Source organism: Falco biarmicus, chromosome 4, assembly GCF_023638135.1.
Source record: "Falco biarmicus isolate bFalBia1 chromosome 4, bFalBia1.pri, whole genome shotgun sequence".
Taxonomy (NCBI): Eukaryota; Metazoa; Chordata; class Aves; order Falconiformes; family Falconidae; genus Falco; species Falco biarmicus.
Genome location: NC_079291.1, coordinates 84388316 through 84410287, shown reverse-complemented (window position 1 = coordinate 84410287; position 21972 = coordinate 84388316). Strand labels below are relative to the sequence as shown.

Genomic DNA, 21972 nt, shown 5'->3' with positions numbered 1-21972 from the left:
CCTCAATGGCTCCCGGCGCTGGAGCTGGCTCCCCCCCAGTTTCCTGTTGACGTCACCTGCTATTTCGCTGCTGCAGTTTTTACAACTGTTGAGCTTTCAAGGGTAATCAGAGCTGAGACCGGCCAACCTCGGCAGCTGCCGATGAGGGAACACGGCACTACCTTCCCTCTCTCCCCCCGCTCGCCTTCGTCGCTGCTCCCAGTCTCACGGACCCCCGGGAGCTGGGGCCCCTGGGCGAGCAGAGCTGCGTGAAGCTGGCGAGCGCTTTGGGCCATGCATTCCCACTGAAAATAATCACTGGGGTTTGCAAGAAGAGCTGTGTGCTGGATCCTGCAGGATTTTTTTTTTTCCCCTCCCTCTTCCAGTCCGCCCCCATCCCTCTCTTCTGCCAGGCGTGCCGGCGCTGTTCTTCATTTCTGGGAAACCATGGACAAGAAGCAAGGTAGATGTTGCAATTTCCAAAACACGTGGTGGGGTGGGGGAGAGCGAAGGGCTGGTTTTGGTGCTAAAAGGGGCTGTGTAACTTTTTTGGGTCAATCCATGCGGTTTTACTTCTTCTTGCTTGTGCTGGGGGTCATATTTGCAGCTGGGGATCTATTTTTAAACCTGGAAACTGGCATGTTTTATGTGGGGTTGAGATACTGGCATCTTAATTGTAACAAAAAAACCCAAAACCTAGCGTGGCTAAAGGAAAATATTTGGTAAAGCTAGCTCCTGGCTCTGGTTTTGGTTGCATTCCTGGGATGCAGGGTTTTCCAGCAGCTCTTGCATGGTCGTCCCCTGCTAAAAAGCCTGTTGCATTAGGAAGGCGGGTGCCCACGGCAGGCAGGAGCTCTGATTCAGTGCAGACAGGTTGGTTTGGGGCTGCAAGGGGCTTTTTCTGAAGCGTGGTTTTTTCCTCCTTCTCGCTCGCTTTTTTTTTTGCAGAAGTGACGAGCACGGGGCGGCAGTGACCCGCAGGAGCCCCTCTCTGCAGCGGGACCTCAGCGGGCTGATGAGTGATGGCTTTCGGCAGGTTGAGAGCCCTTTTTCCACTTCCACAGATAGCTTTTTCCACTCTCAGCAGTGGAAAATAGCACAAAGTGTGCCTGTGAGGAGCTGGCTCTCATGACCAAAGCAACCAAATTCCCCTCTCTGCTTTGCACCCTGCCTCTAATTTATTCCCCCCCCCCCCCCCCCCCCTTGATGCTTTTTTGTTCCAGCGCTGTTGCAGCAGGGCTGGGATCCACCCTCCAGCCTTCTGCCCCATCCATGGCATTAGACTCTCCTCACATCGAGGAGAAGTGGGATGCATCCGAAACATTTTCCCCAGCCCTAACGAAGCGGTGCGGCTCTCAGAGCAGCCTCCTGTGCCGCAGCTGCCCCCGGGACTTCACCTGGGGCTGGAACCAGAGCCCTGAGGAGGCAGCGGAGAGGTTTAATTTCAAAGGTCGGCTCAGGCAAATAGTTTTATTTACAGTTCTTTAGATTGTCCTGTTCGTTTCTCTCCACCCACACCAGCAGAGTGGGAAGGATACACCTCCCGGGGAGAGGTGCAGCTCTATAGGACTGAAGTTGGTGGCGGCAGGACAGGGCTTCGGTGTTGAATGAAGCAGTTCCAGGAAATGTCTGTGGCAGTTCTTAGCTGGTGGAGGTTATAGCATGAGAAAAAAAAATCTAGCTTTTTTTTTTTTCTTTAGGAGGAAATGGTTCCTTTCTTAGCATGAAGGATGCAGTTACGTGCCTGTGGCGTCACGTGGGTTACAATCTTGTCCTCACCAGGAACTTCTGTCAGCTAATTTTCCCCTGCCCGGGTGCAAGGCGCTGTGCCATGTGTCCCCGCAGCTGGCAGCCCCTTCTGCTGCCCAGGGTGCCACAGTGGCAGTGCCCAGCCATCCTGCCCGCTCGGGGCTGGCAGGGGTAACCGGGATGTGTCCCCACATTGCCTTGTCCCGCTGCTGCCTTTTTGCCCCCCACGGAGGGATCTCCCGAGGGCAGCTGTGTTGCTCTGTGCTTGCAGGCACACCTCCCGCAAGAGCCCAGTGCCCTGGGACGCTGGAGCATTTCCAGGTGACATAAACTATGCTTCGTGTTCCAGCAGTTCCTCCTGCACTGGCCCTACTGGGATCCCAAATGTGGGAGAGATGGTGCTGAGTCCCAGGCGTGGAGCAGGGACAGTGCCCAGGCCTGCGCTGGGAAGGAGCTGAGAGCAGCTGCCTGCGGGGGCTATAGGCGAGCGCTGCCCCCCCAGAGTGCCCCCGGGCTTAAATTGCAAGGTCTTGTCATGCCCATCCCACTGCCTCTCTACCCCCCTTTTTTTTTTTTTTTTTTTCTCCCCTGCCCCCAGTCCTTCCTCCAGCCTCATTCACCCTGAAACTGCCTGGGCTTTCCTGGGGGGGCTGTAGAGGCTTGGCAACAAGGTCACCCCCCCGGGGGGTGATGCATCTGGCTCTGGGGCTTGCAGCAGGCAGCCCCGCAGCCCGGGGGTGCTTGGGGGGCGATTGCTGGGCTGTGCAATAACGGGGGGCTCTGCTGGGCCCCCAGCTCCTGCATCGGGGCTCTGCCTGCCGTGAGCAGGCTGTGCAGAGCTTCAGGGCAGGGCTGCTCATCATCTTTTCTTTTTTCATTTTTCTTTATTTCTTTTTCCTTTATGTTTTTTCTTTATTTTCCTTTGTAAAAATTTTTTTCTTCCCCCCCCGGCTGTGCTCAGGAGGCTGGGGTGCCCACCCGCTCCTCCCCGCAGCAAGCAGCAGGAGCTGGGGCCAGCCTGTGGGCTGCTGGAAAGCTCGTGGCAAATTTGGGGAGAGCTGGAACAGCGAATCTGATCTCTGCCTCAGCTCCCCCGGCTGCAGGGCAGCGTCGTGGGTGATTTTATTCCTGCAGGCATGGGCTGAGCTGAGTTTTCCACTGATGTAGGTGGCCCACCCGGAGCCTGGGAGTGGTGGCAGAATACTGCCGGTTTAATCAGTGCTTTTTCATGTTGGAGGTGGGAAATGCTTTTTGGGGCTCGGCAAGACGGGGTGGGAAGGGGCTGGTCGCTGACCCTGGTGGTACAATGTTGGGAAGTTCAAAGGCAGCAGTTTTGGGGGTACAGGGAGGTGGGCTGGCGTGTAGGACCCCTGCTGTAGCAGCGTTGGTGGGGGATGGCCAATGCATAGAGGTGTTAAATGACTCCTGTACGGTGCAGGGGGCTTTCACTGGGACCCTCCCCGATGCTGCCCCCGCTAACCCAAGCTTGCCAGCCCCCTCGCCTGCTCCTTGGGCTCCACTGAACAAGGTGCCCCATTGATTCCTGACCCCAGGCTGGGTGCTGCCGGCTCCCTGTGGCCTCGCTCTTGCAGCCAGGGCTGAGGAAGGGCAGCCGCCAGCCTGCGGGACGCCTGGCTCCAGCAGCCTGCGGACCCCGCTCCTGCTGCGTGAGTCACCCCGGCACAGAAGGCGCTTTGTGTCGGCTGTGCGGAGTTACTATGGCAATTGGGGAGAGGGAGAGCAAACAGATGAAGCAAAATACCAGCTGGAATGGGATGGGGGGCATTTCAGGGCTTGGTGTAGAGGTCTGGCTGATAGCTGCCTGTGGGGGCTGCGTGCAAACCACTGTGTTTCAGAGCAGGTCATGGGGGAAAAATGCTCGGTGCGAGGCTCCTGGTCAGCAGCGAGCTACATCCATCCCCTGGGATGGGATGGAATGGAATGTGTGCTCACAGTGAGCTCCCCAACCTGCCTGGATGCAGAAGGACTCTGGGGACCCCGGTTTTTAGGCTTTGTGGTCAGCCTCCCACACTGAGCAGCGAGACGCTGTGTGAGGGGAGGTGAGGCAGTTCTGAACCCATGGATGGCATCTTTTCTTTGGCTCCATTTGGCATTTGCTCTCGTTGTTGCCTAACCAGGTGTTTTGCAGTGCCATCAGTGGGCATGCTGGGCTATCGATAGTCCCCTTTGCAGCTCTGCTGGGTGGGTGATGGGGAGGGGAAACTTTGCAGTCTCATGAATTAAAGGCAGGATTGCCGTGACATGGTCAGGTCTCCAGCGGTGGTTTCCAGCCAAGTGGGATGGGTTTGGGGTGGTATTGCTCGCTGGCTGGTTTCATTGAGCTGGAATTTCACATTCCTGCTGTAGCTCATGGGAACTGCGCTGGTCTCAGACCTTTTGGGCTGGCTTTGGTGCAGGAAAGGTGGCAGATAAGATGGGGGTATGGACTGATCGGCGCTGATTCCCTCACCCTGGAGGGATGCTGCTGGTCCCGCAGTTAGGACGTTTGCAGTATTTTGCAGACCAGCTTTTACCTGCAGCCTCAGTGAGGTTTGCACTGGGGGAAGGACAGGAGTGGAAAAGTGGGATTCAGGCACACGTCTTAGCTGAGGCGTCTGGGGCTGGTAGGGGACAGGGATGGGGACAGGGGCTGTCTGTTCTGGGAACATGCTGGAGTTGTATCATCCTTTTGTCTCGCTGCTGCTGTGGGAGGTCTCGCATGGTGCTGCGTCTCTTGCTGCAAAATCCCAGCTCCTTTGCCTCTCCCCTCCCTTCCCCAGCAGCCTTTGGAATGCTGGACTTTGTCTGCACGCCTGTTCCTCCAGGTAGGAGCTGTTTTGAAGGGCTGTCCAAGGCCATGCCGAGCCATCCGCTTCCAGCCCGGTGCCTGCAGCACACCTTGCTCTTTGTGCTTTCCGATGCATCTCCCTGGTCTGTGCGGCCAGAAGCGCCTTTGGCTGCAAAGTGCAGCTGCCCCCTTGTCCCCCCTGGGAGAGATCAGGGCTCTGATGCTCTCAGCTGGGTCGCTTCAGCCCCCACCCCAGACCCTTGTGGTCTCTTTACCTTCCCAGGTGAGCAGCCTGGGGTCCACGGCACTGCAGATTGCTGACCCTCAGCCCTGCGCAGGTGTCCTCTGCCCATTGCTGCCCCCCGCCCCCGTGCTGGTTATCCCCCGCGTTTGACCTGCCTGGTTTCCCTCTGCAGCAGCGCGTTGTGTTATCTCAGTGCTTCTTGGAGGCAGAGAGGAGTGGGAAGAGAGCATCACCTTGCCAGGCGCTCCTGATGGGATTGCGCCGTGCCGGTGGGGTCTCAGTGGCCACAAGTCGGGCTCTGGCCAGCTCACCGCTGGCTCTGGTAGCCAGCTCTTGGCTGGGGTTGCCCTGCTTTCCCTTCACCGCCTGCGGGGTGTCCTCTCCTGCTGGGACGAACTCCCTGGTTTTGCTTGAGGTCTGATGGCCGTCGTCCTCCATGCCAGATCCCACCTGAGTCTGGCTCTTCCCGAGAGGTCCTGGCTGGGGGGTGGGGGCTGGGGGGCAAGGAGCAGCCAGGCTGGGAGCCCTGTGCATCACTAATGGCGTGGGGACCTCTTGTGGCTGGAGAAACGGGGACTAGGCCAGGCTTTGCTGGGCTGAGCTCTGGCAGCCCTTGCGTGGGACCGTGAGGGGTACCGGGCTGTACCCAGCTCCTCTGGAGCCTGAAGGCTGACCTGGGGTCTCCTGTCTCTCTTTCAGATTCCAAAGGATCCTTGGAGCCGCACAAACCGGGTAAGTGCCCAGCGGAATTCGCAGCTTTAACCCATCTCCTGAATGTCAGTAATGAAAATCCCCAAAGAGAGGGGACTGTTAATGGCCGTGAAGGGTGAAGAGCACTTTTGGGGTATCTGAGGAGCACTGCAGGGCAGTGCTTGGCTGTGAGACTTGGGAAATGGTCTCTGCTGGAGCACCCCTGCAAGTGCTTGACAGGCATTGAGGCCAACTTGTGCTTCTGGCTCTTGCCTGAAATTTTGGGCAAATGGTCGTGAGCACTGTAACCTTCTTGGCATCTTGCCATAGCTGCATAGTGTAGGGGATCCAGGCCCTGCCTCCCTTATGTGACGACTGCAGGCAAGAGGATGCTTGAAGGAAGAAAAGTAAAAATGCCAGTTGTAACCCTAACCCTAACATGTGCATCTTCTCTTCCAGTGAAAAGCAAGAAGAAACGGGACCTGAGGATAACATGTGTCCCCATCAAACAGCCCGTTGCCAACACAACGTAAGCATCTTTGCTGCTTAAAGCCAACCGGTACTTCTCCGGAGCTGGATTCAGCGCTGTCTCGAGGGGAGACTTCACAGAATCAGCATAGTTAATTTTTTTCTTAAGCTCTGGCTTGTCGGTGATGAGAAGTGTCTGCACGCACGTGTGTGCAATTCCATGCACAGTGCGTGGCTTTCTGGGAGATACCTTTTTTTATTTGTTTGATTTTTGGCTGAAAGGCAAAGGCTTAGAGACTGGTGGGAGACTTTGGTCTTTCTGCCATGGCTGTGCTGATGCCAAAGGGCAAAGACATGGTGGAGAGAGCAAATCTGCCCAAGGGAAGAGGAGTGGAAGGTTGGTTTTTTTTCGTGCGAGGGAAGAGAAGGGGTGGTGGCAGCTGGACCATGGTGGGAGCAGGGGAGCAAGGGTTGGGGGATGCTTTGCGTGACTGGGCATCCTCCCCCTGACCTGTGTGTCAGGGCCAGTTTGAGTTGTTTGCAGCTCCTGACCTTGGTGCGAGGAGGATGCAGGCATCTTAGGTTGTGTTGCTTGGTGCTGAGGGCCTGCACCCAGCAGGATCTCAGGGCATTGGAATTTCTCTCTGCCCTGTTTGCTTCATGTGGCTGCTGCAGGGCAGAGCCCAGGGTAGCGGCGCTTAGTTTGACAAAGAGCAGACGGCTAAAATTCCTCTTCCGTGGTGCTTCTCCAAAACACTTTGGGCTGCATCTCCACTGCTGAGCCTTGCTTGCTCCAGAAACCTGTTCCAGAGAGCAGTGAAATCTCTGAAGGGGAAGTACCACTACCAAAACTCCCAGGTAGAGAGGGCAGATCTGCCAGAGGAGGAGCTGGGGGAACTCCCCCGTTAATGCTGTGCAGCCAGCACGCACATGCAGAGCCCTGCATGCAACAGCCGTCTCCTCCTCCCACAGCTGCATCTGTGTCTCCCCTATTGGTGTTTGAATTTCCCCTAGAGAAGGCATCACGCCAGAGTTTGTGGGGTGTTTGCATGCCCAGAGTCCACAACTCTTTTTCTCTGTGCTTTTCAGGCTCCAGTGCAAATATTTGTGCAGTGCAAATACTTTTCTGTGAGCCTGAAGTACTTCCTTGAAGCTGGAGGTTGCTGTGTGGCTCTGATGGGAATTGAGAGGTTAAACCAGTTGGGCAGTCTCCGCTCTTAGATGGTCCTAGGGGATGGGGAGAACAGAGAAGTGAGGCATGAGGGACAAAACGCTCATGCCGGTTCTAAAAGTACCGTGCTGCCTGTAATGGGAAATGGGCAGCGAGGAAGAAAAAAAGCCATAAAGGAAGACTTGAGCCTGCACAGTGTTGTGCAAAGCGTGACACTGAAGTGCTGCCTGCTCTGCCTGCCACGCTGCCTGAAACAGGCCTGCGAGTGTACACAAATGACTCACGGGGGAGGAATTACCTGTAGTTCCCTCGGTGTGTGTGTTTCGGGCTACGTGGCTGTCCTGTTACAACACCTGCCTGTCAAAACATGACAGCTGAGCTGCTCTGCCACAGAAACATGTCATCCTGTCGGTCTCGGTTCCCTGGGCTCATCTCCTGAGCAGGGATGGTTTCGTAGCCTGTTGGATTGATGCATGTCTCACCTATCTGGCTGTTTGGGATTCTTGCTGCCTGCCTGCAGCGACTGCCTGGTGGGTGTGGGGTTGAGGTGTCACTGGCACGATGAAAGCATTTGTGGGTGTTTGGAGGGGGCTGGTTTGAACCCACGACAACAAGGCATGGTGGAAAGCAGCGGCTGAAAGTGCTTGAAGGAACATGAAACCTGGCTCTGGCCAAGGGGGTTAATGGAGCTGGGCTTTCTCCTGACTCTTCTCTTTTCTTGCAGGCCCCCGAGGAACTTGGACTCCAGAGCGTTCATTACCATTGGAGATAAAGTACGTGTCAATGTGTTTTCTTTTTTGCTTGCTTCCAATTTGGTTTGCCCCATGCATGGAGAGCTTTATGGATCATGCCTGACAACCTGTTAGGTCAGATCTTGGGATCTCGTAGCACCCTGTGAGAAGGACAGTGTCCTCCTGTGCCGCCTCATGGGATGCATCTTTGCAGGGATGAAACATCCCACAGCAGGATGTTTTCCCTGTGAAGCAATGGAGCATCTGTGTGTATTTAGAGCAGTGACTGCTGGGGAGCTGAGCATGTCACCCTGCCTGCAAGGTGTCTCTGAGCCCGTGCACTTGCAAGGCAGGTGGGTGGCATCAAAGGCTAGGTGTTTGGTTTTGTCCATAGTGGGAGGTCACAGTGGTCCCTTGACAGCCCCACCAGCCACCTCAGTCTGAAGGGATGGACCCAGCCCATCTGCCCTAAATCAGTGTGGCCTCACCACACTCTCTGGCTGCCCCAAAGTCCCCTTTGTCCTGACTCTGCAGGGCTCTGTTGCTGCCCATGGCCCAGGAGAAGCTGGGCACAAAGCTTCTCTCCAGCTCTCCAAAGCCTTTCCTAGTGACCTGATGAAAAACACTGCTAGAAATAGCCACTGTGTCTCTTTTATTTCATTCTCTTGTTACGGGCTCTCCTGGGGCTGCAGAAGGCTGTTTGCAAGCGAGCTAAAAATACCATGTGTTGGATCAGCCCTATATCTAGCTGCTTACCTTCCAGGCTGGGAGGTGGCTTGGCTGGTGGGATCTGGGCCCCTTGGTGCAAGGTTTTAGAGTTAGGGGAGAGGAGGGGAAGCTTTGGCTGGGTCCAGGGAATAATCCTGCTGCCTGTGCCATTTTCTGGCCATCGTGTTGTGTGTTATTAATAGCCTGGGGAGAGATGCTTTCTGTAACAGCCTGGGCACGGTGTGTGCAAGGGTAGTGCTTGGGAAAAGCTCTGTAGACTCGCTTCCTTGCCTGCTCCGGTGTTTGCAGGAGGGGTCTGGTCCAGGTGTTTTGGAGTGGCATCATGGAGGAAGAGGGCTTGGGCATGAGGCCAGCTTTAAGCCACGGGGGTGGACGATGACCTCATGTCCATCGGATCCATGCAGGCGATGCCGTGCATCCCATCGCCAGGGGAGGGGAGCGCTGGCTTTGTCGGTGCATCGCCTCTTGTTGCTGGGCAGGGCACTGCTGGTTCCTGGCGTGTGCTGGGAACTGCCAGCTTCTGGGGAAGCCTTAGGGTAAATGCCAGGAAAAAAAAAACCCACCCAACAATAACCTGGAACGAGTGCAGAACACGTGTCCTGAAAAGCACCACCAGATCCTTCCTGGAGGCCCCCGCAGGAGCTGTGAGCCTGCACTGCTCCTCTGCCAGCTGCCCGGGGCGGCAGGGTGGGGGGTCAGACATGTCCCCCTTAGCCCTGCTGTCCTCATTTCTGGATCCAGTGTCCTGCCCAGGAAAGGGCCGGCACCTTCCTGTGCTGGGCAGCACATAGCTCAGCGCTGAGCTCAAGCGCAGACCTCCCTTGCTCCCCGCCTCGGCCGCCTGCCAGGCACATCTGGCTTGAATAAACGGAGCCGGGGCTGGCGGCAAGGTCCGGCGGAGCTGGTTGCTGCTCGCCATGCTGTGGCCAGCGCCGAGGGGAGCTTGCTGGCCAGGAGCCCAGCAGCCACATCGCCTAGCTTGGCTCCGTAATGCCAGAGGCTGTTTCCTCTCTGCTCTGGGCGTCGCTCGCAGGCACGGTATCCGGCACTGCGCCTTGCGCGTTTCCCACCCTCACTGCCTTTGTGGCTACTGGGGTAATTTGGCATCCTGGTATTATTTTAGTTCCCTGAGACCGGAGGAAAACTGGAGGTTGGATAAAGCCTGGCTAAAAGAAGGCCTGTGACTTATTAGGAGCGATGAACACAGCATCCAAAAATAGCCCGTGTCTCACTCACTCAGTTTGTGCCCGGCCCAGCAGAGCAGGCAATGACAGGGTAACGCGTCTTTAGGGAAACTTGTGTGTGGGTTGTGCTCCCTGCTGCATGGGGCACTCACTTGTCTGAGCACTGGCCATGGGTTTTTTCCAGTTTGAAGTGAGACTTGCATAGTTGCACTCACCTGAGCTCTTTCATTGGTGCTAACTCACATTTTACCTTGCTGGCTGCTTTCTGATGGTGGGAGAAAGTATCAAAAGTAGGCAAAATCCGTTTGAACTCCCTAATAATAGGGAATTGAGTTGCTGGGTTCACCTGGGAGGCTTTGCACAGGCAGAGGTGTTATTAGACACGTAGGTGTGTTTGTGACTGATGATTTCCTGGGTGCAGGGTGAGGTGGGGGATCCCTGGCTGTGCATGGGGATTTGGAGCTGTGGCAGAGGCTCCCCGTATTGGCACGGGAGCTGTTAAAATCCTGCAAGTAGCTCAGCAACAGCAGAAATACCCTGGTGTGGGTAATCCCGGGCCGGCAGAGGCATCAACCTTTGGTACCCTTTCCAGTGGCAGTGTGCCCTGGCTTAAAGGATGAAAGTCCTGATCTCTAGCTCTACAGGGGGAACTAAATGAGCCCCGGCGAGTAGGGATGAGAGGGTTTGGGCTTTGGTTCAACAGAGCAAGACTATACCCATCTCCTCCAAGCGTGGTGCCTCTGGTACATACAGGAGCTGGTGGAATCCTGTAGGTACCATTGTTTGGAAATGCTCTGCATGAGCGAGCTGCAAGCGTTGGACCTCTGCTGATGTCCTTGTTAAGCGTGCTTGTATCTTTTTTTTTTTTTTTTTTTTTTATCTCTCTCCCTAAAGAACTTTGAGGTGGAAGCTGATGACCTGGTGGCAATTTCAGAGCTGGGCCGTGGGGCCTACGGCGTGGTGGAGAAAGTCCGGCACGCGCAGAGTGGCACCATCATGGCCGTGAAGGTGAGGACAGCTGCTGGCTGAAGGGGATGGAGATCAGGATGTGCAGTTCCAGGGGGGTGGAGAAATTCTGCTGAGCTCCACTGGTTGCAGCAAAATGGGGACAGTCTTGTCTCCGTTCGGCAGCCTCCGGTATTCCTGCTGTGGTTTGGCTGTTGAAGGGTTTGTGCTGATGGTGGCTGGGCACTGTGGGGTTAATCAGCAGGCTTTGAAATCCAGGCTTGGTGCCTGCAGTTAGATAGTGCAAGGTTTGGATGTCAGAGTGCCTGTCCCGGCTGCTGGTCTGATCCTGCTTCCGCTGCAGGGCTTGCCAAGTGTTTGTCCTTCATTCAGGTGCTGCCTGGAAGAGGGCATCTGGGCATCTCCTGGTGCTACTGGCTGAAAAATAAGCATGAAGTGCTTGCCGTGGCCTCAGAACCACAGGTCTGGGTCAGGCTGAGGGATAATGGTGTTATTCCACCTACATCAAACCCCTCTTCTTTCCTGTTTGCCTCAGAGGATTCGAGCAACTGTGAACACTCAGGAGCAGAAGAGGCTACTGATGGACTTGGACATCTCCATGAGGACAGTTGACTGCTTCTACACAGTCACCTTCTACGGAGCCCTCTTCCGTGAGGTACTGAGCCAGTGGAAGGCTGGTGGGCTGCACAGCACCCAGGGCCTGTGCGATTGCACTGGAGGCACTAAACTGTCCCAAACCACCTCTGCTGCCTTCAGCTCAGCTGGGCAGTTTGAGGTGCTGCCGTGACTTAAGTCAAAGGCTTGCCTCTGTCAGGCAGTGTTGGCCAGGTCCTGTTCCGCACTTCTGTGGCAGATGCCCAAGCACATTGCCCGTGGCCTGGACTGACTTCGGGGTAGACCCTCGAAGGGAGGCCATCACAGGTAGTTCTGGTGGTACCTGGAGATCTGTGTGCATCGCTACCTAGTGCAGAGCCTGTGTGCTGGCGGTGTGGCCAACAGTGGCTGTGTGGCAAGGACTTTGGCTTGCCCTGTGTGGAAGGGGCAGTGTCCATTTGTCCATCCATCCCCACCGCTTCCTGCAGCTCCTGGGGATTTCCAGGGAATTTCCTCTCAACTGCTTTCTCTCCATCTGCAGGGCGATGTGTGGATCTGCATGGAGCTGATGGACACCTCCCTAGATAAATTCTACAAGAAAGTACTGGAGAAGAAGAAAACCATCCCTGAAGACATTTTGGGGAAAATGGCAGTGTCTGTGAGTGCCTCTTGGGTTCTTATGTGGTTTTGTGCATCCTCATAGCCTGTTGGAGGTCTCTGTTGAGGCCTGCAGCGTGTGGAAACGTGCGGTGTGTTTGCAGTGGAAGGCTGGTGCTGTGTGTGGCTGACGGGTACTCTTTTGCTCTGTCCCCAGATTGTACGAGCTCTGGAGCATCTGCACAGTAAACTTTCCGTAATCCATAGAGGTAGGTGCTGGATGGGGTTAGCATGATGTTGCTGGAGATCTAGCCTTGACATAAATTATGGGAGAACTCCTTTCCAGGAGGTGTATCCCTCTGGGATGCCTACAATGGGTCTAATGGTACTTGGGACCATGGTGGACAGATGTAGATGCCCAAGGCCTGTTCCTGAGATGTATCCCTAATGCGTCTGCTGGCATGACGTTGGTCTCTTCCTCCTTTCCAGATGAAGGGTTGGCTATAATAACTGGATTCCTCACTACCCGTATTTTTATGGGCATCTCTGTCTCTGAGTGCAGAGGTGCCTCGAAGGCAGCTCTTGGGGACAAAATCCCCAAGCCTTCCTGGCTGGGTAGTTCTGCCAAGATGAGGGCTGAAGGAGATCTTATCAAGTCACAGATGGGAATTTTAACACCCAGGTCTTGCTCTTCATTCTGGTATAGTTGCTTGTGTAGCTGTGGACAGATCATGATGGACATGAGACAAGCTGTTCGGAGAACTGGGTAGAGGTGGGCTTTTAAGGCTGTATTGGGCGCATAAATCTCTCCTAAGGAGCTGGGTGTTAACTCCTCAATGTTTTATTTTAACCTTTCAACTTGCTTTGTTAGAGAGGAAGCCTGTTCTGCCCAGAGGGCATGGTTATAGTTTTATCTGTGAACAACTTCTATTGAAATAAGAGTGGTGGGGGCTTTGTCTCCCTACCCCTGTGTTAGGGCCTGCCTGGTCCCCTCCCAGGTCGGCAGGGAGTTGTCCCTCTTGTCTCCGGCTCTGTGATACCTCTGCAAAGGCTTGGTCTGCCCTCTCCTGTTCTCTCTCTTAGACGTGAAACCTTCCAATGTGCTGATCAACAAGGAGGGACATGTAAAAATGTGCGACTTTGGGATCAGCGGCTACTTGGTGGACTCTGTTGCGAAGACCATGGATGCTGGCTGCAAACCGTACATGGCTGTAAGTGCTTGTGTGGGACTGGAGCTGGCAGCCTTCAGCCTTGACTCGAAGAAGCTGCTGCTTAGAAATTGGTCTTGGTTCACGTCTTCCCTGAGATAGAGACCACTTCAGAGTGCTCTGGACTTTCTGACTCAACAGAGTCCTCCAAGGATGGGATTAGGCTCCCTGTAAGCCCTGCTGTGTGTGTTAATCCTGCAGCAGATTCTTCCTCCGCCACTTTCCATTTGTGGAGGGGTAAAAGACTGGCTGGTGCTGGTTGCGGTGGTTGGAAGGGCTGCTCCTTGTTGGCTCGAAAACGCTGAGGCTTTGCTTGGCAGGATCATTTCAATTCATCCTCAAGTCAGTATGAATTTCCCCTTGCCATCTGTGGCATCTGTGTGGGTAGCTTGTGCTCCCAGGGCAGGGATTGTGCTGCAGGCATAGTACAAGTTTCACTCAGGAGCTGGAGGGGAGAGTTTGTGTGAGTTGTGTGGAGCAAGACATGGCTTTCACCTGTGCTAGATTTAACCTCAGACCTTGCCTCTGTGGGGACATGAGCATGAGGAATACGCCCAACCTGGGGTTAGGAGCCTGAGATTTGCTCTGTGGGGTTTGCACTGGGAAAACGAACTAGCGTTGTAATATCTTCCATTTTGCTTTTACAGCCGGAAAGAATAAACCCTGAGCTGAACCAGAAGGGCTACAATGTGAAGTCGGATGTCTGGAGCCTGGGGATCACAATGGTAACACCAAGGGCTGTGACTGGCACCCTGCAGCCCTGGGGTTGGGATGGGGTCTGTGCTGGCAGTGAGCCGTGGCAGCTGGTGGCTTCATCCCTGGGTGGATGCTCACCAAATGGGGCTGAATTCTGAGTGTGATAGCTCAGGCCACGAGATGAATTACCCAGGGCGTGGGGTGGAGGCACTGCCCTGTGCACACAGGGGTCCTCGCCCTAGGGCAGGTAGCTGTGAGCCAGGGTGTGCAGCCAGCGTTGCCGCAGCTGCTGTGGCTCTTGCCAAGTTGGCTGGCGAGCTTGCCAGGGGATAATCCATCTTCTTCCCCTTCTTTACCTTCTTGTGTGTTCCTGATGGATCCTGGGGGGATACGTAAAGGCCTGTTATTCCCACGTGGTTCCTTTGTACCCCTCTGCTTGGTTTCACAGAGCTACTTGTGTACGATGCCAGCTCCAAATAGCTCCAGTCACCGATATCTGGATGATAGTGGCCTTAGCAGGGTATCCTAGAGTCTGGCTTTTAATTGCTCTCCAGTTCCCCATGAACTGGCTGGAGAGGCAGTCAGTGGAGCAGGGTTTGCTGCAGCTGGGTCACAGCCTTCCTGCATGCACCCCCCCCTCCCCATTAGCAAAACCGTGCAGGAGTATTGGGGTGAGTTAACCTGCCCTGCTGCAGCGAGGGGTGCTGTGCACGGTTTGCAGCAAGTCCTGCCTGCAGAGTAGCTCAGAGCAGCCAACAGGAAGGGGAAATACTTTCAGTTCCAAAATCACAGCTGCTCAGGATGGTTTATCTACCTCCTGCAAGAAATGGATCTTGCAGAAAGCAGCTGCAATCTTCTGGCGCCAGAGGACAAAGGAAATCCCAGCTGTTGGCTCGAAGGGGGTGCCGCCTGGGAACATGTCTCTCGCTTTCCAGGAGACTGTCTCTCTCCGGGTAGATTATTTTCAGGAATTCTTCTTGCGCCCTGTTAGACGCGGCCTTTGTTTTGGGCGCCGCATCCCTGCGTTTGTGCGCACCACGCAGATCTCTTGGCAAATATTCCTTCTTCCCCAGCTGGTTTTGTCCGCAGTGCCAAACCCGAGCCCCTCTCCTTCGTGTCCCAGTGCTGGGCGGGCTGGCTGGAAATGTAATCAGCTCCGGCTTTCCTCCCGAGGTGCAGGAAGCTGTGGGATGGGAGACGGCGTGAATGGTGAAATGTCTGAACCTTTCCAAAGCTGGATGGGAGAGGGGACCTTGCTGAAAGCCTGCCAGCCTGCAGCTGAACAGAGCCCCGACCTGATTCCCTCTAATGTCTTTCTCCTGGGCTGGCTTCCTGTGTCGTAGTGTTGTTTTGATTGATTTTGGACCAGCCAGTTTTAGGGCCATGGAGCTGCAGGGCTGATCTGGCCTTTCTGGGCTGGTGGCTTCATTCAGTTTCCTGGCAGCAGGAGCTGAGCATCCCAGACCTGAGCCACAGGCAGGCAGGGGCATCTGGCTCTGTCCTTCCAGTTTTTTTTTTTCCTCCCATCCCATCCTGTCCCATCCCACCAGGCAGGTCCGGAGGTTCTGTTGCCCATTTCGAGGTGGGAGCTGACCCTTGGCATGAGGGGGCTGCCCGAGAGCTGTGACAGGCTTTTTCCTGTTGGAATGGGTGATGGAGCAGAGGTGACTTGTGGGAAGGACCCAGTAACTGAGGTGGTTTTAGCAAAGATCTTCATAAGTGATGTTCTAGCACTTGGTTTTTCTTGGGTTTGTGGATTTTTTTTGTGTGACTAGCTCACACAGTACTAGCCTGAGGCCCAGATTCTTCCTTATGGTGAGCAAAGCACTTTGGAAGCCAGTGCAGAAACGGTGTGCTGTTATTATCTTTTAAAATAATCCCATTTTACATATCTTTGGTGGCTTCCTGTAAATGCATTAATATGCTGAGCCAGCCTCAAAAGGAAGTATTTTTGGCCTATGGGTCTTTATATTTAAAAAAAAAAAAAAAAAAGGGAAAGAAAAAAAAGCGGTATGACCCAAATTGAAAATGGTTTGTAAGGAAAGAGGTTTTTCATTTTGAATCTGAGCTGGCTGAGGTAGCAGGCTGTGTAGGGTCGTTCTCGTCCCAGTGTCTCACGTCAGCGCGTCTCCATCCTCAGATCGAACTGGCCATTCTTCGCTTCCCGTACGAGTCCTGGGGGACCCCCTTCCAACAGCTCAAGCAAGTGGTGGAGGAGCCCTCACCCCAGCTGCCTGCCGATCGCTTCTCCAAGGAGTTTGTGGACTTCACAGCACAGTGGTGAGTCTCCAGCAAGGACTGGTGGCTTCTCCCAGCCTGACTAAAGGGGAGCCCTGATCCATGGGGGTCGGGGCAAAGCCTGGGGCTGCATTTGTCATCCTTCGGGAGCCTGTTTCTCCCCACCTCTACGTACTGAGGCTAGTGCTTGGCCATGGCAGGAAGCACTGCCCAAACTGGTTTTGCTCTTGGCCTGACTCACCCGGGCTGGCTGGAAGGCGCAGAGGTTTCTCTTCCCCTTTTGCTGTTGCCGCTGCTGAAATTTCGGTGGTTTCTGGCAAAGCAGCGATGAAACGAGAACAAACCCCTGGCAGCATCTGGGTGCCTCTGGGTGAAAGCTGATTTGTGGTTTTGTGGGTAGCTGCTCGCCTCGGAGGGTTCCTCTGCCCTCTGTGCGCTGTTTGGAGCTGCTGGGCAGAGGTGAGCCCACCGAGGCAAGGCTCCCGCTCCAGGTGGTGGGAAACCATCTCCTCTCCTCCCCATGTGTTCTGGTCGGCGCAGGATGGGCTGCAATGAGCTGCTTGGCTTTTGCTTTTTGTGGCAAAACACTGAGTTGTCCTTTCCCAGTTACCTGCCTTGGCACTTTGCTGGTGGTTCAAACCTGCTTGGCCAAGGATGGGTGCTGCCACGAGAGGGATGTCCTGTTGGTTGGGCAGGGGCTATCCTCTGTGACAGACCACATACAGCAAAAGAAAAGGAACCTACAGCCTTTCTCTCCCTGTTTTTTTTTTCTTGCAGCTTAAGGAAGAACCCTGCTGAACGAATGAACTATTTAGAACTTATGGTAAGTGTGGAGCCATTTCTACTGGGGTTTATCCTGCCACATTTTGAAAGTCAAATGAGTGGTCCAGCAGGTCTTTGGGAAATGGGACAACAGGGCATGTGGGTGATTTTTCAGGCACGGAGCGGGATGGGTGTAGTGTCTCTAAGGTGGAGGCGTGTGTTGATTTCATGGGTGTTAAGGTCAGGGTGTTTCCTCCCTTTGTCCTGCCTGCTGGTGGTGTGTTCAGAGCTCAGATGAGGGGGTACAGCTGCCAAGGGGGGCTGTCCCGCTGGGTTAAACCTGGAAACAGCAAACCTGAAAATGTTAGTTAAGCTGAAGGATGGTCTCCGTGGGAGCCTGGGGAGGAGGTTGGTGGCCACCTCGCCAGCTGTGTGACATCCCCCAGGGGCTGCTCTTGGGCTTATCTGTCCTTGTGTGTCAGCTAATGTTGTCTTCGGTCTTGTTGGCAGGAACACCCTTTCTTTACCTTGCACGACACCAAAGAGACTGACATGGCCTCCTTTGTGACAGAGATCCTCGGGGAAGACTCCTAACTCAAACCTCACGGCTTCACGCAGTCCCCTCCATCATGGCTTCCCCGCAGAAGAGTGAATGAGGACTCCAGTTAATGGTGGTTTGCACAAATCGCACTTCCCCAACCTGTGGGCACCTCCAGCCTCACAACCTCTTTTCTCTTTGCCCTGTAAGTGAAATCCCCCACGATGAGCCTTTTGAAGCCAACACCTTTCCAACTAAGCCACGGAGACTGAAGGCTCAGGAGTTCCCTGCTCACGCCAGCGTATCCCTCCTGGGGAGGGGACCGTGCCCAGGCACTGAGCTGGGCCAGGGCAGAGGGTGCCAGAGGGCATCTCCCCTCCCCAGCAGCCTGGTGCATGGCACAAGGGGGTTTGTGTTTCTTCGCTGCCTGGCGTAGGCAGAGAGAAAAAATGCTGCTGCACTTGCCCCACTCTCCTCCCCTGCCTGCCCCAAGCCCCTTTCCCAGGCTCTGGTCTCACTCACCTTCCCTTTGTGCCTGGCTCTCTGCCCCCAGGAGCCTGTGCAGCTTTTCAGGGGGCTGTGGGGCTCCCTGGGCGTGCTGCTCTTCACACCAGAGGCTGCTCTAATGCCTGGCTCGTCATCTTAATGATTTCTGAGGCAGCACTAGACTGGGTGTCCCCTTCCCTCAATCAATGCACCGCTCCCTTGAAAAGGGGGGGAAAAAAGGCATTTTTTTCAGTGAGCCCACCTTGACGCTTTCCCCATGGGATTTCATCCGGCACGTAGCGCTTCCTTCCCCACGCGGGTGCAAGGTGGCTGAGAGACAAGCAGGTCCCCGGCGCTGCCCCTCTCCCCTCCAGCCCTGGGCTGGGAGGTCGCGTCCTCTCTCCTGGCATCTAATGCCTTTCGCAGCCCCTGCCCTCCGCCTTCCCTGGCTCCGGGAGAAGACGTTGCTCCATCTTCCTTCCAACCTGGAGCTCGTGTAAGACCTCGCACTGTGACACCCGTTCGTTTCGGAGGCCGTGCTTGCACCCTCGTGTCCCAAACCGCCTTCCAACCCTCCATCTGCCCGCCGAGGTGTCAGCCGAGATCGAAACCCCAGCGACTCGCACGGGGGCTGCTGACAGTTGTACATTTTATGTCTATATATAATGGACTTTGTAACATGTTTCCTAGTTTTAATCTAACTTGCTATAAATTAAAGCCCTTCTGTGTGGGAGGAGGGAGGAGCAGTTCCTTCTCCGCTAACAAATCCACTGTGAAAACCTGATGTGTTTCCTCACGCTCCCAGCCTGAGCACTTGTGCCAGGAGCTACGGGAGCAAAAGGGATTTCTGTCTTCTACTGTACATGATCACGGGATAAACGCACCGCTGTGGATTTTGTTGGGATTTTTTTAATCAACTGAGTTTTCAGAGGGATTTTTTTTTTCCTTTTCTAATATATATTTGTGTGTGTGTATGTGTGTGCGCAATACATATATATTATATATTTTTAAATCAATGAATGTGTGAATGTCTATGTGGCCAGCAGATTTGGTAAAAGGGCTAGCTTTTTTCTGGCTAAATTTAGGGTGGTGGGGAAGGGGTCACTAGAAGACACCCTGGCCTATGACCTTTTTTACAAAAAAAAAAAAAGCATCTATTTTTTAAATTGAATCTTATAAAAATGTCTTTCCTGAAACTCATGCCCTGGACGTCTGGGTTTCAGGGTGCGTTTCCAGCGTTCAGGGTCCCGCACCCAAGGAAGGATGATGTCCCTGAAATTCATTACCCCCTGCTTTTGCAGCCCGCGGTTTGGAGCGGTGCTGGGGACCCTCTGCCTGGGAGCGGGGCTGCTTGGCACCACCACCCCAGCGGGGAGCGGCGGGGGACACACCGAGGAGCCTCCCCAGGGCCCTTCCACCTTGAGATGTTCTGTGATTCTGTTCCTGCGAGCTGCTTCAGGGTAAATGATTTTCAGCCCTTGATGCCCCCCGTGCTGGGGCGCCACGCAGCAGGACCTTTCCCTCCTCACTGCTCTGATCCCCTTCCCCGAGTCAACAAAATGCCGAGAGAACTGGCCAGGCGGAGCAGGACAATCCCTCTTCAGCTTTGCTTCAACTCCGCACCCCACCTCTTTATGGAAAAAAAGCGATTGATGTTCTCCACGTCCCCCTCCTCATTCCCACCCTGCAAACCACCCGACCCTCTCTGGCAGCACCCGTGCCCCTCCCCGCTTGGTTTGACAGCTTTGCCGCCAAGATGTACAATTGTATTTCTATATTTTTTTCTTTATGGTTACTTTGGCTTGTTTTTTGTTTTGACGTTGAGCTTTTGGGTTTTTTCCCTTCTGTCCTTGTTTTGACCGCTTTCCCCTTTATCTCACCCTTTTTTTTTTTTTGGTGCTTTGGGGAATGGTGATTTTTTTTAATTTTATTTTTTTCCCCTCTCCCTGCATTTTTCCTCCTGGAGAAAGTCCCAATTCCTGAATTTTGGGGAAAGGGAGCATCTGCCCTTTCAGACGCTGGGGAGATGCCACTGGGGTGGGCCTGGGCGCCCGTGGATGAAGCAAGGCTTTGCTGACGAGGCCAACGCGCCACCTCCGCGTGCCATCTGCTCCGCTTTGTGCCATGCGTGTCTTACCTGTCCCTGTCTGCATCCCACGCTTGTCCCGCTGTGTCCCTCTGCACTGGTGGGGGTCCAGCAGCCCGGGGGGGGGGTGGGGGGCAGGTTGGCTTTAAGGCGGACGTGGATTCTGACTCACCTCCGAAGCCCCCCTCGCCTTGTGCTTGTGTGAGGGGTCTGCGCCCATGAAACCCCGGCGTTCCCAATAAAATTCACCTTCAAACCCGCTTCTTGTCACCCCTCTCGTCTCTGTGTTCAGGCCCCCGAGTGTGCCGGGGTGAGGGCTGGCAGCCCTGGGGGGTCCTGCCGCACCGCGGGGCAATGCTGGTCCCGAGCCGGACCCCCGGGGTGCTGGGGGGTGGGGGTGGGTACCCAGGGCCCTGCTTCCCCCGGCTGGGGGTTGGCTGCTTGGTGTCGGACGGCAGGGGGGCAGCGGGCGGGGGCAGGGGTCAGGGGTACCCCCCGGGGGCGGCGGGGGTGGGCAGTGGGGTGCTCACTGGGCCCAGGGGGCGGGGGGATCCCGGGGACAGGGGCGTCGCGGGGGATGCCGGGGGGGGAGGGGCGGGGGCGGTATGGGGGGTCCCGGGGCCGTCAGGGGCTCCCGCGGCCGCGAGGGGGAGGCAGCGCCCGGTGCCGGCCCCGGGGGAGGCGCCTCCGCCAGCGGCGGGTCCCGGCGGGGTTCGGCCCCTCCCCGCGCCCCCCAACCCCCTGTGCCCCCCCAGCTCCCTCCAGCCGCCCCTGGGGGCTGCGTGTCCCGGATTACAGTCGGGGGGGGGGGGGGGAGGGGCGCCACCGCCGGGGCATCGTGTCCACGGGCGGCAGAGCCGCAGGTTTAGCGGGTGGTGGTGGTTTGGGGGGGGGACACACGGCTGTCTCCCCCGCAGTGGGGCGGGGAGGGGGGTCACGGCTCCCTCCCCAGGTATTTCCCTCGTCCACCCGCCCGGCAGGGCCGGGGGACACCGGGCCCCGCAGGGGCCGGGCACTGGGTGGCGATGCCAAGCCTGGGGGTGGGTGGGCGGGCAGGGCCCCCCGCCCCCCCGAGCCCGGCTGCAGCGCGCTCCGTTTCAATTAGCGGCTTAATAGCTGCACCGAGACCCATTAACAAGGCGTCCGTGCCTCCGAGGGAAGAACTTGGGAGAAGTGGAAAATCCATCACTTCCAGCTCCTTTCCTAGGACAAACCGTGGGTTACACAGACACACACACACACACACACACACACACGCCATTTGTCACATATTCAGGCAAAAAGAGGTTATCACGCCCGGTGGCTTCCCTGGCTCTGTCACCAGGTGCCAGCAGGCAGTGCCCGGCCGGGGGGGGGACGACAGCGCTGCCTGCAGAGGACGGAACACTCAGCGCATCCGACAGGGCGAGGACCTGGGACCCCCGGGCCACCCCGCCCCGCCCTCCCCAGGGCCACCAGCTCCCCTGTCCTGTGCTGAGCGGCCTCGCCAAGAGGGCAGAGCCCCAAATGCACACACACACACACACACCAGTACAGCGTGGGTGTTTGTACTGGTCATACTGGGTTGGTGGGTCTCCCCGGGAGCTGTGGAGCTGGAGCTCACGCTGTTCCCGAAGAGCCATTTGCGGGGGAGGGCTGGCTTATGGCATTAGCGGGGGGGTGTGTGTGTGTGATGCAGCCAGTTTTCTGGGGCTGCGGGTTATTTATTTTGCTTAATTTTTCTTCTTTTTCTGAAGGCAGCTGAGGCTGTATCTAGGGCAAGTTAGTTTGGGGCTTTTTTTTGGTTCAGGTAGCCTGTGGGCACCTTCTAGATCGATAGCATAAATTAGAGTTCACGCAGGCCGTTGGTTTGGAAGAGATGTGTTCAATCCTCCCCTAATAGCTGTCTCGCCCAGAAACTTCCAACACTCCCACTCTTGTAGCACCTCAGTGCTAACGAGCTGAAGCTGCAGAATACCGATGAGACCTCCAGTACTGATGAGACCTCTGGTACTGATGAGATCTCCGGTTCCGATGAGACCTCCGGTACCGATGAGACCTCTGTCACAGGGATCAGCCTCCCCAGGCC

The 21972-nt window shown here is 55.7% G+C and overlaps 1 protein-coding gene across 3 annotated transcripts in view; it reads left to right on the top strand.

Moving 5' to 3' along the window:
• Positions 1-18832, top strand: part of MAP2K3 (mitogen-activated protein kinase kinase 3) — a 32598-nt gene extending 13766 nt beyond the window's left edge. For 2 of the 3 annotated variants that reach the window (XM_056336881.1, XM_056336882.1), the window contains exons 2-13: positions 5460-5492; positions 5910-5979; positions 7814-7862; positions 10628-10741; positions 11235-11354; positions 11835-11951; positions 12108-12159; positions 12974-13101; positions 13746-13823; positions 15935-16074; positions 16810-16855; positions 17305-18832. In XM_056336881.1, coding sequence (XP_056192856.1) covers positions 5460-5492; positions 5910-5979; positions 7814-7862; positions 10628-10741; positions 11235-11354; positions 11835-11951; positions 12108-12159; positions 12974-13101; positions 13746-13823; positions 15935-16074; positions 16810-16855; positions 17305-17388 — 1031 coding nt within the window. In that variant the 3' untranslated portion in view covers positions 17389-18832. Of the gene's footprint in view, positions 1-80; positions 443-5459; positions 5493-5909; positions 5980-7813; positions 7863-10627; positions 10742-11234; positions 11355-11834; positions 11952-12107; positions 12160-12973; positions 13102-13745; positions 13824-15934; positions 16075-16809; positions 16856-17304 lie in introns of those variants that run through there. The other variant, XM_056336880.1, reaches the window with a different exon arrangement.
• Positions 18833-21972: the final 3140 nt, after the last annotated feature.